We start from the raw sequence: 12,195 nt of genomic DNA on the forward strand, positions 1-12,195 counted from the left end.
TACTCTTTTGGCAACAAGCCTGCACAAACCATAGTCGTAGTGTCATAAAATAGAATACTTTCTATATATAATGGCTACACTGCATTGCAGCAGCTCTTTTATAGAAAACAGCCAATATGAATACTAATATGAATGTTTGCTTATATATATATATATAGTATAACATATTAAGAATTGGGTATATGATTGACTAAGAAACACTGATAAGTTAAAAAAAAAAAAACAAGCTTACACTCCATCAGCATTACAGGGCAGTAGTTTAACATGGACAATCGCCTCTTCATCACCCTGAGAATTGCTGGCATCGACTTGCTCTTCATACCTCATACAGTAGGCCAAGGATTCAAGCCACACTTGAGCACTAAAAAACAAAGAAGAAAATCATGCCATGCTGAATTCTCAGGTGTGCTTTACTTTAACAGGTAATTGCACTGGCTAGGGTTGTTTTTAATGCAACGGGTAGTTTCTTTATTAGTTCTGCATGCAAAACACATGCCAAAGTTTAGTTAGTAGCTTTAAAAATCTAAAGGTAAAAGTTCAAGAAGCCAAAGCAGGAGGTTTTTGTTCTGTACCTTTGTTAGTTTATTTCTTTTAAAGCCATTATGTAATGTATGATAATCAAGGTTTTTAGTTTTTTAACCAAATGCAGAATTACTGCATATGCTTGTGCAGTTCTGCAAGGAGCTGACATTAACATTACCAGCTCAGAGATATTTCCGATTGACATTGCAACATTACAACTGGGTAAGAATCACCCTTTCTTTAGAATACTTTCTGTTCTTCAGAAAATCTGGTAAGATAAACTCGCTTTTCTTTTCTTATAACATGCCCTGTTGTACTAGGTACAAATGATTTATTTGTGTATTTATTTTGTTTTCTATATGAAATACCATATGTTATGGTTAAGAGTAACCATGTGTCATAATATTATCTACTGCAAATGAATTTGTTTTAAATACATTCTGTGGTATTCATTTAAAAGTTTATATTTTACTGGCTATCTCCCTTAGGGAAGTAGCCAGTATTTGAAGCCCCTCTTTTTTGAAACCGAGAAATTTGACAGCTTGTGTTTATAGAGCAGTTAACAGGTTCTTGGGGGGTAAATTCGATCAAACATATAGCACCACTTTATAACCTGTATCATCTTCCTGTTTTATGGTGCTATTCGGTCAAGTTTTCAATTTCTTCATGCTACTGATCTGCTGGAAGTAAGAAAGCTTGTCTTACCTCCCCAGGTGGATGTTCTCTACTGGGTCCTTGAAGAAATCATGCTGTAAGTTCTCTTGAGAGTCTCTTTTATACATATCTTCCATTAAAAGCATGCATTCAGCAAACCTCTCCTTTGACCAAACCCATACCTTTAAAAAGAAAACCCATATTTCTTTCAAAGAACTACATATTGATTTTTGACTTTTTTTAAAAGACATTGTTGCCTTGGTCCTATGAAATAATGACACATTTCTTGAGTGTAGGCCCAATTACCTGACTCCTCCACTAATCAGCTGACAAAGAGGGTTGCCAATGGATTTGATAACTGTGATTTTCTTATTGTTGAAGCAATTATTTTACAGTGTTGTCCTTGGGGTAGGTATTGCGTAAAACGTCTATCAAAGTCAACCTCACTGCTTTTATGTCATCTAGAATGACATGCAGTATGACTCAGCTGTGTGGTCTGTTAGGCACAGCATTTTTAAATCCTTTTTAGGGATGTAATAATCTACTAAAGTTACAATATGACCAATATCTTAATATGTAGATTACACTTCATGAATGGGAGGTACTGTTTTCATCATGATTAAGACTTTGACATTCATTGTCCCTTTATTTATGACCCTACATAGTTTGAAAAATACCACAGGGGTTTAGACAAGGATTTCCCTGCAGTGTCCAGTTAACTCAACAAAAGACTGACAAGTTAGCCATGTGGGAAGGTGGCTGGACTGTTTAGTCTGACCTAATTGGAGGGGAACTTGAGACATGTGAGAATGTGGTCAGTCTTAGTTGGTTATTTAATTGCCAATTTAGCTTGAGCACATATTAAAACGGAGCTGGGAAACAGCATTTCAGCATGCAAGAGCAGCAGGTTGCGTCAATCACTGTGACAGCTTGTTCTCGGGTGATTTCTTTGTTTCATATTTTTGCTTTGTAAAATAAGTGTGCTCCACAGCGCATAGCTGCCTCTGCTGACTCTTGCGTTTGCTATTGCTGCTGGTAACCAGCCTTGACTGCAACGCTATCCATCCACAGGGTACTATTATAAAACTAAACTTAAATAAGATTGAGGGAACTTCTAAATTACATTTTTTGATCATTCAGGAACCATTTACAGTGGTTCATCAGGGTTTAATTTGCTGATAGCAGAATTACCTGATTATTGGTGTTTCTCACCCTCACAATCACTTCCTTATCTAGCTCTCCTCCACTGGCATCCATAAAAGCCAGGTGCTTTATTTCCAGCTCAAAGGAAATATTCTGAAACAGACAGACATTTTAAGATAGAAAGAACCATTAAAGTTGCTCTTTTAGCAAAGGGCAATATGTTCTGTGTTACCTGTATAACATCTTGTAACACAACAATCACTGAGTTATGTTTCACTGAGGACTGTAGTAGTGGGCAATCAGAACAAACAACTCTCAAGCCAATCCGTTGACATGCATTTACTTTTCATAGGAGTTACCAATTTGCTGCCCCCTACAGCAACACACTGGTACTGATGGTACTGCAATAGATTACTTGTAGAATATATTGTTGGCCCATACCATTTTGATATTATCGCTATGCCAAAATATTTTAAGACTGTGCTACCATTCTACAAATTGTGTTACCACTGCCCAGTACAGCACCATTGCCCATGACATTTGTGCATTCAGGAAGAAAATAAAGTTTAGAGACGTCAAATAAACCTCAAATAAAAAAAAAAAGTTTTACAAAGCAAATTATATATTTTCACAGGAGCTGACGTTTACCATTTAAATTAAAAGATTATTCCTGGCCAGTTGTGTTCTTTAAACTTCTGATACTGATCTTTACTCAGGTTTACAGTTTTTTCCAACATTGTTTATCCATTTTTCATGCTATGTTATCTGTGTTTTTTGTCTTTCATCTTACTTTTCCAAGTTCTTGGCTTATTTGGTTAGCTTGCATGACCACAGGCACCAGGGCGGTGAAGTCATGGAACACTCTTGTCAGGTTTGGGTCTATGTTTTCTTTCTGCTTGTCAGAAATGCCTGCAAAATGTCAGCATGTTTAACATTTATAGAGAAACTAGACATGGCATCTGTCCAAACAGGCAGGTTTATGAGTGGGACAGATTTATTGTGGTTAATGTTGGTGTACATCAAGAAAGCACATCACTTTTAAAATTCAAGCTCTTAATCTGTGATAAAACCCTGCATTTCAATGGGATAAAAGTGTCATAGTAACCCTGGCATATGTCCATTAGATATACTGGTTGTTCATCATTATACATATAATGGCATAACGCAGTAAGGGTTATCAGACAATGCACATAGAATGGTCTGTTTTAAAAATCCCTCAACAATATACTGGGATGACTCTTCTATAAATAAAAAATATAAAAAGCAGTTTATAGAGAGCAATATAAAAAGTAAGGGAATGAATTGATGGCGTTCACCAGGCTTTTGAAGACTTTATGGAGAAAAAAGTAGACACATTATGCAAAGTAGTTGACCGTAAAATGGAGAGAAGCAAAGGTTTATTGCAGTTTGTAGATCTGATAGGGGGCTGCCCGACCAGTAACCAAGGTATATTTGCTCGAAGCATTTACTTCCAATGGAGAAAACACCAATTAATTTTACAAAACAAGAACAACAAAGTACTGTAGTAATAATTTAAGGTGTCTTAAGCACGCTTGAGTTGTTATTTTGTTCTTTAAAAACTCAAATTGAATAAGGAAACCAAACTGAAAACTGAGGAAAAGACAAGCCACAAACTAGAAAGAAACTGTACTGTAGCAGTGTTTTTTTTGTAGATGAAAGAATATAACATTATTTTTCTGTACAATATATTATAAATTATATATAACAAAATAGAAGTCTTGGGGACACCCTCGGCAGCCTTTGAAGACACCAGTTTGAGAACCTCTGTGGTCGGAATAAAAACAGAAGTCAGATAGGACATGATAATGGCTGCAGAAGGTGATATTTGAAAAGTCTCACTCAGTGTGTACAGTAACCCAGTAATCATTGTGAGCAAGCTGCACTGATTAGAGTAGTTTACAGTGACGCTAACATGAAGTGAGTGGAATCCAGAAAACAGAAACAACTTTTCAATGACTGCATTGTCTTTCAGATATCTACATTCTGAAGCGTAACCAAAAGATCCTCAACAGAAATAAAGAGGGATCCGTTATTTTTGGTGCAGGCAGGAAAATGTATTTTAAAATCTTGGTTAGTGCTTCTTTAAGACGTGTGAATTTTGATTCAGTGGTTACGATTTGTAGTTTTAAATGCATGTTAATGAAATCAGAACAACAAATGGTACTTTACTTACCTAGATGTAGCTGAGCAAATTCTCTGTCTGAGGCAATTTCTGACAGGAAAAAATCCTTTCCATACTTGTGGATTTTATCTTTTTCGCTGCGTTCTTGAGGAAAACCCACGTATAGATAGAACACACAGGATCCAAATATAATTCTGTCCTGTTTGTTGGAGAACAACAAGAAACACAGTTTTGTAAATTTGCCTTGCTGCTCTACGGTAGCCCCTACGGGCTAGATGCCCCTGTGATCTGACATCGGCTGTCGAGCACCTGGGTTTGAAGATGTGATTGGCCCACTGACCTTCAGTTCTGAGATGGGGAGTAACTTCGGGGAGGGAACATAATTAGAAAACAGGAGAAAATAACTGGATACTGAAAATAAAATGTTAAACAGAAAGAATAGATTTTTTTATGTTATGTTATGAATTTATATTTTCCTAAAATACTTTTTTTCACAGGTAAACGTTTACTGTGCCCATTGCAGATTATTTATTATGTTTAAGAATTTTTTTTCCAAACCATTCCTCTAAAACACCCAAAAAACCCACACAATGACTTTTAATAGATCTATAGTGTAAATTATTTTACTCGGCTAGTCCCTTTGAGAAGATGCCATCTCGTTTACAAAGGTGTCCCGGCCGAACCCTTAGCTGACTGTAGCATAACAAGCATTAGCAACGCAATGGATTTTTAACAAATATTGCACAGTCCTGATAAGGCCTTATCAGCGTGCATTGGTTCATACCATTCTAATACCATTGGTATGCCTATATATGAAAATGTTGCGGTACCATTCTATCAATGGCTGATACTACTTTAGTTGCCCTACCCTTGCCCATAGTACACATCCACTACATTGCCATTAATCTAATTGAAGGGATTTGGTCACAAACACTGATTATAATCCTAAAACCAATTAGATGTAAAATTATTGTCAAAAAATCACCCTCTTGATGGCTTGTATTTTAAGGATGCAAGATACTGATTACTTTAAATTTCAGATTGTAGGCATCAGTGGTACTTTATGGGTGTACTATAAGCACTTAAACCCTACAAACAAATGCTGTGTTGGAGTGTTCTCTGTGTGTGTGTATGTCTGTGTGTGTCTGTCTCTGCATTAAAGGGACTGATTTGACCTATTTGTCCTCATCGATGTGATCATGCTGGCATATAATCAATTCTAGCTGCTGGAAGGTCTGTAAGTGAACTTGTCTGATTTGCGCCTCATTGTAGCTTTTTCAAATTGATCCATTATCATGTACTTCACCCTAATGATGTCATCAGTCAATGTGCTACCACAGCTGAAGTTGGAATTAACCCTTTATGGACCAGTTGATTGTGTCCATGGGGTAACTCTACAACCACAGGATTCTTTTTTTTGTCTTTCTTTTCAATTTTTTAAAAAATTATTTGACAGCTAATGGCTCAAGACTGAGTTCTTCCAATACATTATGATTTTGCATGAGTGTAGAGGGTTTGTTGCGCAAGACAACTATGGATTATGGGACTCCAAGTCTGTTGTACAGTTATTCATTGTATTACTATGACCAGCTGAGGGTGCATTACAGTGGGTGCCTGTATGTATATCACACTTTGCATATATTTATAGGGAGGAGGCTGTGTGATCCAGTGGTTAAAGAAAAGGGCTTGTAACCAGGAGGTCCCTGGTTCAAATCCCACCTCAGCCACTGACTCATTGTGTGACCCTGAGCAAGTCACTTAACCTCCTTGTGCTCCGTCTTTCTGGTGAGACATAGTTGTAAGTGACTCTGCAGCTGATGCACAGTTCACACACCCAAGTCTCTGTAAGTCGCCTTGGATAAAGGCGTCTGCTAAATAAACAAATAATAATTTATAGATGGATAATACTGGGTTACAATATTCACACATACAGTTTTACATGAACATATATAAATTATTTAAAGTTTTGTAACATCAATTGTATAAATGACCTCTTACATTATTCCTGTAAAGTAAAATATATTTTGCAACACATAATGAGAACTTCTGCAAAATTCTACATGAACAATGAAGTTGAAATGACGTTCTGGTCACTAACAGTCCCAATGGAATATTTCTGCAGCATACTGGCTATTCAGCTTTTCCTGCTCAGCTTTTGTAAGATTGTGCCATTGGGAAAAACCCTTAGTACCATCCTGAAGGGAAGATATCTGGGACACTTACTAGATGCTTTAGCTGAGACCTGGTCAGTAGCGGCACTCCGTTTACCAGAATCCTTGCACCCTTCTGGGGTTCCATAGTTACTTTATCATCACAGTTCATTAGCACTGCGTGTTTATCTAGAATACTGTAATGGAAACAGTACACATTAATCAGATGGTAAATCTTAACAAATAAAGTATTTGAACAATAAGAATGACTGCAAACATCATAATAAGATTTTTTTTAAAAAAACTATAGGGCCATACTGCAAACAAAATAATTCCACAAAATATAATTTTATGGGATTTGTATTTTCCTCAATGAAAGACTTAAACATTATGGTAAACATTCTTCTGATTTCTTATAAGCATGTTTTTTGTAGCAATTGGTAAGTGCTCCTTGCATATATTTAATCTACTTGCCAGCTTTTCCACTGTAAAATAACTAACAAACGTAACTGATAGGAAAAGCAGTGATTGGTTATTATTATTATTATTTATTTCTTAGCAGACGCCCTTATCCAGGGCGACTTACAATTGTTACAAGATATCACATTATACATCATACAGATATTACATTATTTTTACATACAATTACCCATTTATACAGTTGGGTTTTTACTGGAGCAATCTAGGTAAAGTACCTTGCTCAAGGGTACTACAGCAGTGTTGCCCCCACTGGGGATTGAACCCACGACCCTCCGGTCAAGAGCCCAGAGCCCCTAACCACTACTCCACACTGCTGCTAGAGTCAAAGTACAGCGACGTTGCAGTGGCCTCTGGGAGATAGAGTTCTTGCAAAAGGAAAGAAATGGCAGAAATGCATAATGTTTTTTTTTTTTTTTTAACATTGTCATTCTTTTTTATTTTAGTTCTAATCTTATGTATAGCGTAACCAGACAAGATTGAGAACTCCCTGTCAGGCTCTTGAATTTTTTACTTACCCTAGGCCTTTCATCACAATATCCTCCTCAGAGCTGGCTATCCTTCCTACAGACGTAATGCCTATAATACAAACAAGGAAAAATGATGATGTGCTTTTCAACATCACAAATGTTAGTCTATTTTCCTCTTTGACGTACCTCTTAACCTGCCAACTTCCAGCTGCGGGATCTGCCTTTGACAGTGTCAGACAAATGGAATGTGGAAAACAATAATGAAGACAGATAGTTTGAAATGCTTTGGAAGTAAAATGCGCATGTATTCAAGGCAGTAGGTTTTATTCTTCGCTGAAGTCTATGTGTCATTGCAATGCAATCATTGTACTATAGGCAGTGTACAATCCTGGTTAAAACCGAGGAATGGGGGCTCAGTTTATTGCTTACTGAGTGAGTACCTTGAGGACACTACCTGGTGTACTCTTACAGATGTGTTTGGCATGCTATTTTAAAACTATGCACCTTGCTTTTGCCATGCTTTGCCATTGCCACATTTGATCATGGATTCACAATGCTTTATATTATTACTATGATGTTCCTCTGGTATGTCTGAGGTTTTCAGTTTTCTGAAAAGCAAGCAGGCCATTTCAACTGAAATAAAATACATGGAGTTTGATCTTTTTCAAGTAAATAAAACAAGTTTATCAAATGTGAAAAGTATTAAAGACAACTGAGAACTCTTTACAAAAATTCTGTAAAACTGAGCAGTGTAACAATTTGTTCTGCAAATTCTGTAATCTGCTTTTTACAGTAAATGTGTCCCTATTATATAATTGCACTGCTGCATATTCTTTTCTGAATCCAGTTCCACAGTAAACCTCTGTCGAGGACTACACAATGCTAATTAATTTTCACATCATTTCAAGACTATTTTGAAAGACCTTTGCAATTATTTTTTGTGAACATACCAGCGACTACTCTGGTAAGAAATAACTTTTATTTCCAGTTGTATTTCCCTTTCACTGAAACAATGAGCAATGCACAGTCCATAGCTCTGATCAATAGAATTCAATAGATATGTTGTTAATGAAATCAAAGCATACAGTTTTAGTCACTCTGTACTGTACTCTGCTGTACAGATATGGAAACTATTTAATATGGGTTTCCCGATTCAGACATTCCTTGAACAGCTGCCTTTATGTTCATTTATAAATCAAAGCATTTGTGAAGGTAAGAAATATGACATTTTCATGAATAGCCTATTATGAGGTGTGAAATGGCAATGGAAAGAAAATGAAATGGCACACAGATCACTGCAGGCTCTCTGATATCATCACAGAAAACCCTTTAAATATCATCTCCCTCTTTCTTCTTCTATACTTCTGTAATGTATATTAATTGAACTGTGAAAGTAATTAAAGAACTCTGTGTATATGTTATTTTTTAAATTTAACTTAACCCAATTATTTCCCCCAATTTAGTATGTTCAATTATGTTCACTCATCGTAGCAACCCCCCACAACAGTTCAGGACAACGGAAGGTCAGTGGGCTTCTTCCTATCCCAAGTCAGTTGCCTCTTTGCACCTAGAATCTCGTGAGCAAGCTACCAGCCCCTGGAAGATCCTGAAGGTTTCTACTTGAACTTGCCAGGCGCCTAGTAAGTAGGCTCCACTGTCGTGCAGTGAGTAGAAACAGTCCCTGGCAGTTTCGCACACTGCACTGTTGTGCCTTTATCTGGTGAGCCACTTGGGACTGTCTTATTACATTTTTAAATGTTCCTTCCAGCTCAGGCCACCAGAAAAATCTACTGGGCGGTCTCAGTTTAACTCTCAGTGGACAACAGGCCGCTGTCCACAAAATGACAACAATTAGGCACAAGTGGAGGGTTTGGCAGACTCAAAAAGGGATTGGATGGGCATAAAGACTGCATTGCTTCATAAAGAGGCTGGTCCCTTCAGGATATTCTTGAGTCATGTTTGTAGGAAATGTAGGGAAGCTCACTTTGCTATTGCTTGTGATACTTTCTCTTAAGGATACATTGAGTTGTATCCAATTCAACACAACACATTTATAAATTAAGAAATAGCCAAGTAATCTGATAACCTAAACCCGCAATGAGAGACTTCATCCTACTCTGTCCCTTACCAGTTTTAATGAATTTCCGCAGAACTCCAGACAGCTGGGGATCTTCACTGACATTGACCAAATAAGGGAGGGTAGCCTTTAGCTCTTCTTCCTGAAATGCATAAACACCTTTACATCCACTGCACTTGTCCACCGCCCCTGATGTTCAAATTGTATTTTATTAACATTACCATCAATGACCTCCTGTTAAAATCTTTTAATTCTTTGCTGGGTGTAGATTTAGATACAGCACTATTTGTTTATAGTTCTTAATCACTTCCTGTAGCCTGATTGCAGTTAGATCATTGGAGTGACCTACAACACAGGAAGGGATTCAGTATCAGGAAGCGACAGAATGCTGAGTCTATTGTATTGCACTGGTCCATAACAAAATGTACACTGTAGTAAAAATGTGTGTGCAAAAAAGCCTTGGTTATCACTCCTTTATAAAGTTTAAAAACTACATATACAGCATGTCTTGTGTGCATTTGCTTTGTTCAAACTGTAAAGACTATTAGAATTTTAAATACCCTTACAGTAACTGTTACCAATGCCAGGGTGCTGTACTGCTGCTCCCACTCCCTCTTTGCGTCCTCCAGTTTCTGCTGCCAGGACTTCTGTATCTCTCTTAACTGGATTTCATTCTCCAAAATCAGCCTCCTTAGAGTCTCTGAATTAAACAATCAAATGTTCCAGATTATTATTATTATTATTATTATTATTATTATTATTATTATTATTATTATTATTATTATTAATAATAACGTTGTTTTATTTCTCCAGTATAGTTTATAAGTATTTTGTACAATAGATGTGCCTAAGGCCTTCAAATCTGTCACAGAAGTTACTAGAATTGATTTGAACTTTTTTGAAACGCACTGTCCTCTGCACCAACCTCTCTCTTCAACTGCTCCTGCTGTTTCAATGTCTGTGATTCTTGCCTGCAGCCTGCTATTCTCTTCTTTAAGATCTCTGAGAAGCCTCTCTGTAGCACTCACATTTATTACAGCTTTGTTCATAATGCTCTTTGCTCTGAAAAAAAAATGTGCAGCTTTTTTTTTATACATCTTTGGGTCATTTTAAGAGTGCTGTTTTGTGCGTTCTCTGAGGATACGGTTTGTAATGCCAAAGAACAGCATTATTAAAATTAAAGATAACACTGATAAAAAAAAAAAAACAGCACTGCACCAGAAAATAATTCCCACTTAAAGAAATCATCACAAATACACACCTCAAGTACAGTTAACATTTAACACATTATACTCACCGACTTCTTAATCCTGTTTTCTAACTTGACTAATTCTACATTTTCTCTTCCCTGCCTATGTGACTAATACAGATTAAATGCTCCCCACCACAACTACTTGACTCATTTTAGGGGCGACCAGTCATGCTTGTCCCCGTAATTTAGGAACAAGTTTCTGGCATGGACCTTGGAGGAATCCCTGGCCAGCAAGAGAGTTTTGTTGAATGTGGGGGTGGGGGCATGCTAAGTGAATCCCTGTGGCTTGCTTTGTTCTGGGTTGTTTTCATTCTCAAAGACACTCAAAGCATTTTACCCCACAGAAACTCTGTACAAAAGGCTGACGGGTCACAATGGGAGCTGGCACAACAAAGCTGGATTTAGCTCCCATAATTATTCTTGACTGTCATCTTGTGTAGCATCTCTATTTTTAGGACCAGTCTGTGTATATACTGTACAGTGCAACGTGATAAATACTGTATAGCAACAATGTTTATGGAATCTGTATGGCTTGCATAAAACACCCCTTATTTCTTCATAAATTCTTCTGCTGCTATCTATGCTTGAAAAAAAACTTTTTCTTCAGAGAAACTATTGCAGGATTGACTTAGACAGATGGCATATTTTTATGTAGCCTACAGATTAATGAAATGGGATTTGAAAGGAAAGAAGCATTTTTTTATATAGTAGTATAAACAGAATACATATATTGCTAAGGCTGGTGTATACAACTTCTGCACAACCTGTAGCAAAAATTTTTAGAACTCATTGCTGCATGTAGCCAGATGGCCGGCATTAGAAAGATTGACTCCTGCTTCACTGTAATGGAATCTTTAGAGGCCTGTAATATCCGGTACCACTAAACAAATGCTGCAAGGGTGAGCCAAAAAGCATTTATTCCAATATAATGGGACTTTTTTTACAAGTTGGTTGATACAGTATGATGGATTACCAGTATGTCGCAGATAAATCACAGACTAGAGACCTAGCTGAAAAACAGACCATACAAAACTGTATTTAGCTGAATTATTTGGTTTATAAGGTAATGTTTTTGATTCCTGCAAAGAATGAATTCTAATTAGATAGTATTATTTACATTGTCCTACATAAATGGTTAAATCCTTCCCCCACCTGGGGCCACTGTTTTTAAAATAACTAAATAACAAAAAATAATAACTACAGTTACTTAATGCAAACACACACACACACACACACACACACACACACACACACACACACACACAAAACACAACAGTTATATTTTTATTAAAGTTGCTTGTTTTGTA

General features: G+C 36.8%; 1 protein-coding gene across 12 annotated transcripts in view; it reads right to left on the reverse strand.

Moving 5' to 3' along the window:
- The window catches only part of LOC117963949 (kinesin-like protein KIF28), a 55,601-nt gene that overhangs the window by 10,422 nt on the left and 32,984 nt on the right, over positions 1-12,195 (reverse strand). For 11 of the 12 annotated variants that reach the window (XM_058991469.1, XM_058991470.1, XM_058991464.1 and 8 more), the window contains 10 exons: positions 10,562-10,698; positions 10,203-10,336; positions 9,688-9,778; positions 7,608-7,668; positions 6,686-6,809; positions 4,514-4,661; positions 3,110-3,228; positions 2,368-2,472; positions 1,228-1,358; positions 233-361 (listed from right to left, as the gene is read on the reverse strand). In XM_058991469.1, the coding sequence (XP_058847452.1) occupies positions 233-361; positions 1,228-1,358; positions 2,368-2,472; positions 3,110-3,228; positions 4,514-4,661; positions 6,686-6,809; positions 7,608-7,668; positions 9,688-9,778; positions 10,203-10,336; positions 10,562-10,698 (1,179 nt within the window). The remainder of the gene's footprint in view (positions 1-232; positions 362-1,227; positions 1,359-2,367; positions 2,473-3,109; positions 3,229-4,513; positions 4,662-6,685; positions 6,810-7,607; positions 7,669-9,687; positions 9,779-10,202; positions 10,337-10,561; positions 10,699-12,195) is intronic. The other variant, XM_058991468.1, reaches the window with a different exon arrangement.

Source organism: Acipenser ruthenus, chromosome 18 (genome assembly GCF_902713425.1).
Source record: "Acipenser ruthenus chromosome 18, fAciRut3.2 maternal haplotype, whole genome shotgun sequence".
Classification (NCBI taxonomy): domain Eukaryota; kingdom Metazoa; phylum Chordata; class Actinopteri; order Acipenseriformes; family Acipenseridae; genus Acipenser; species Acipenser ruthenus.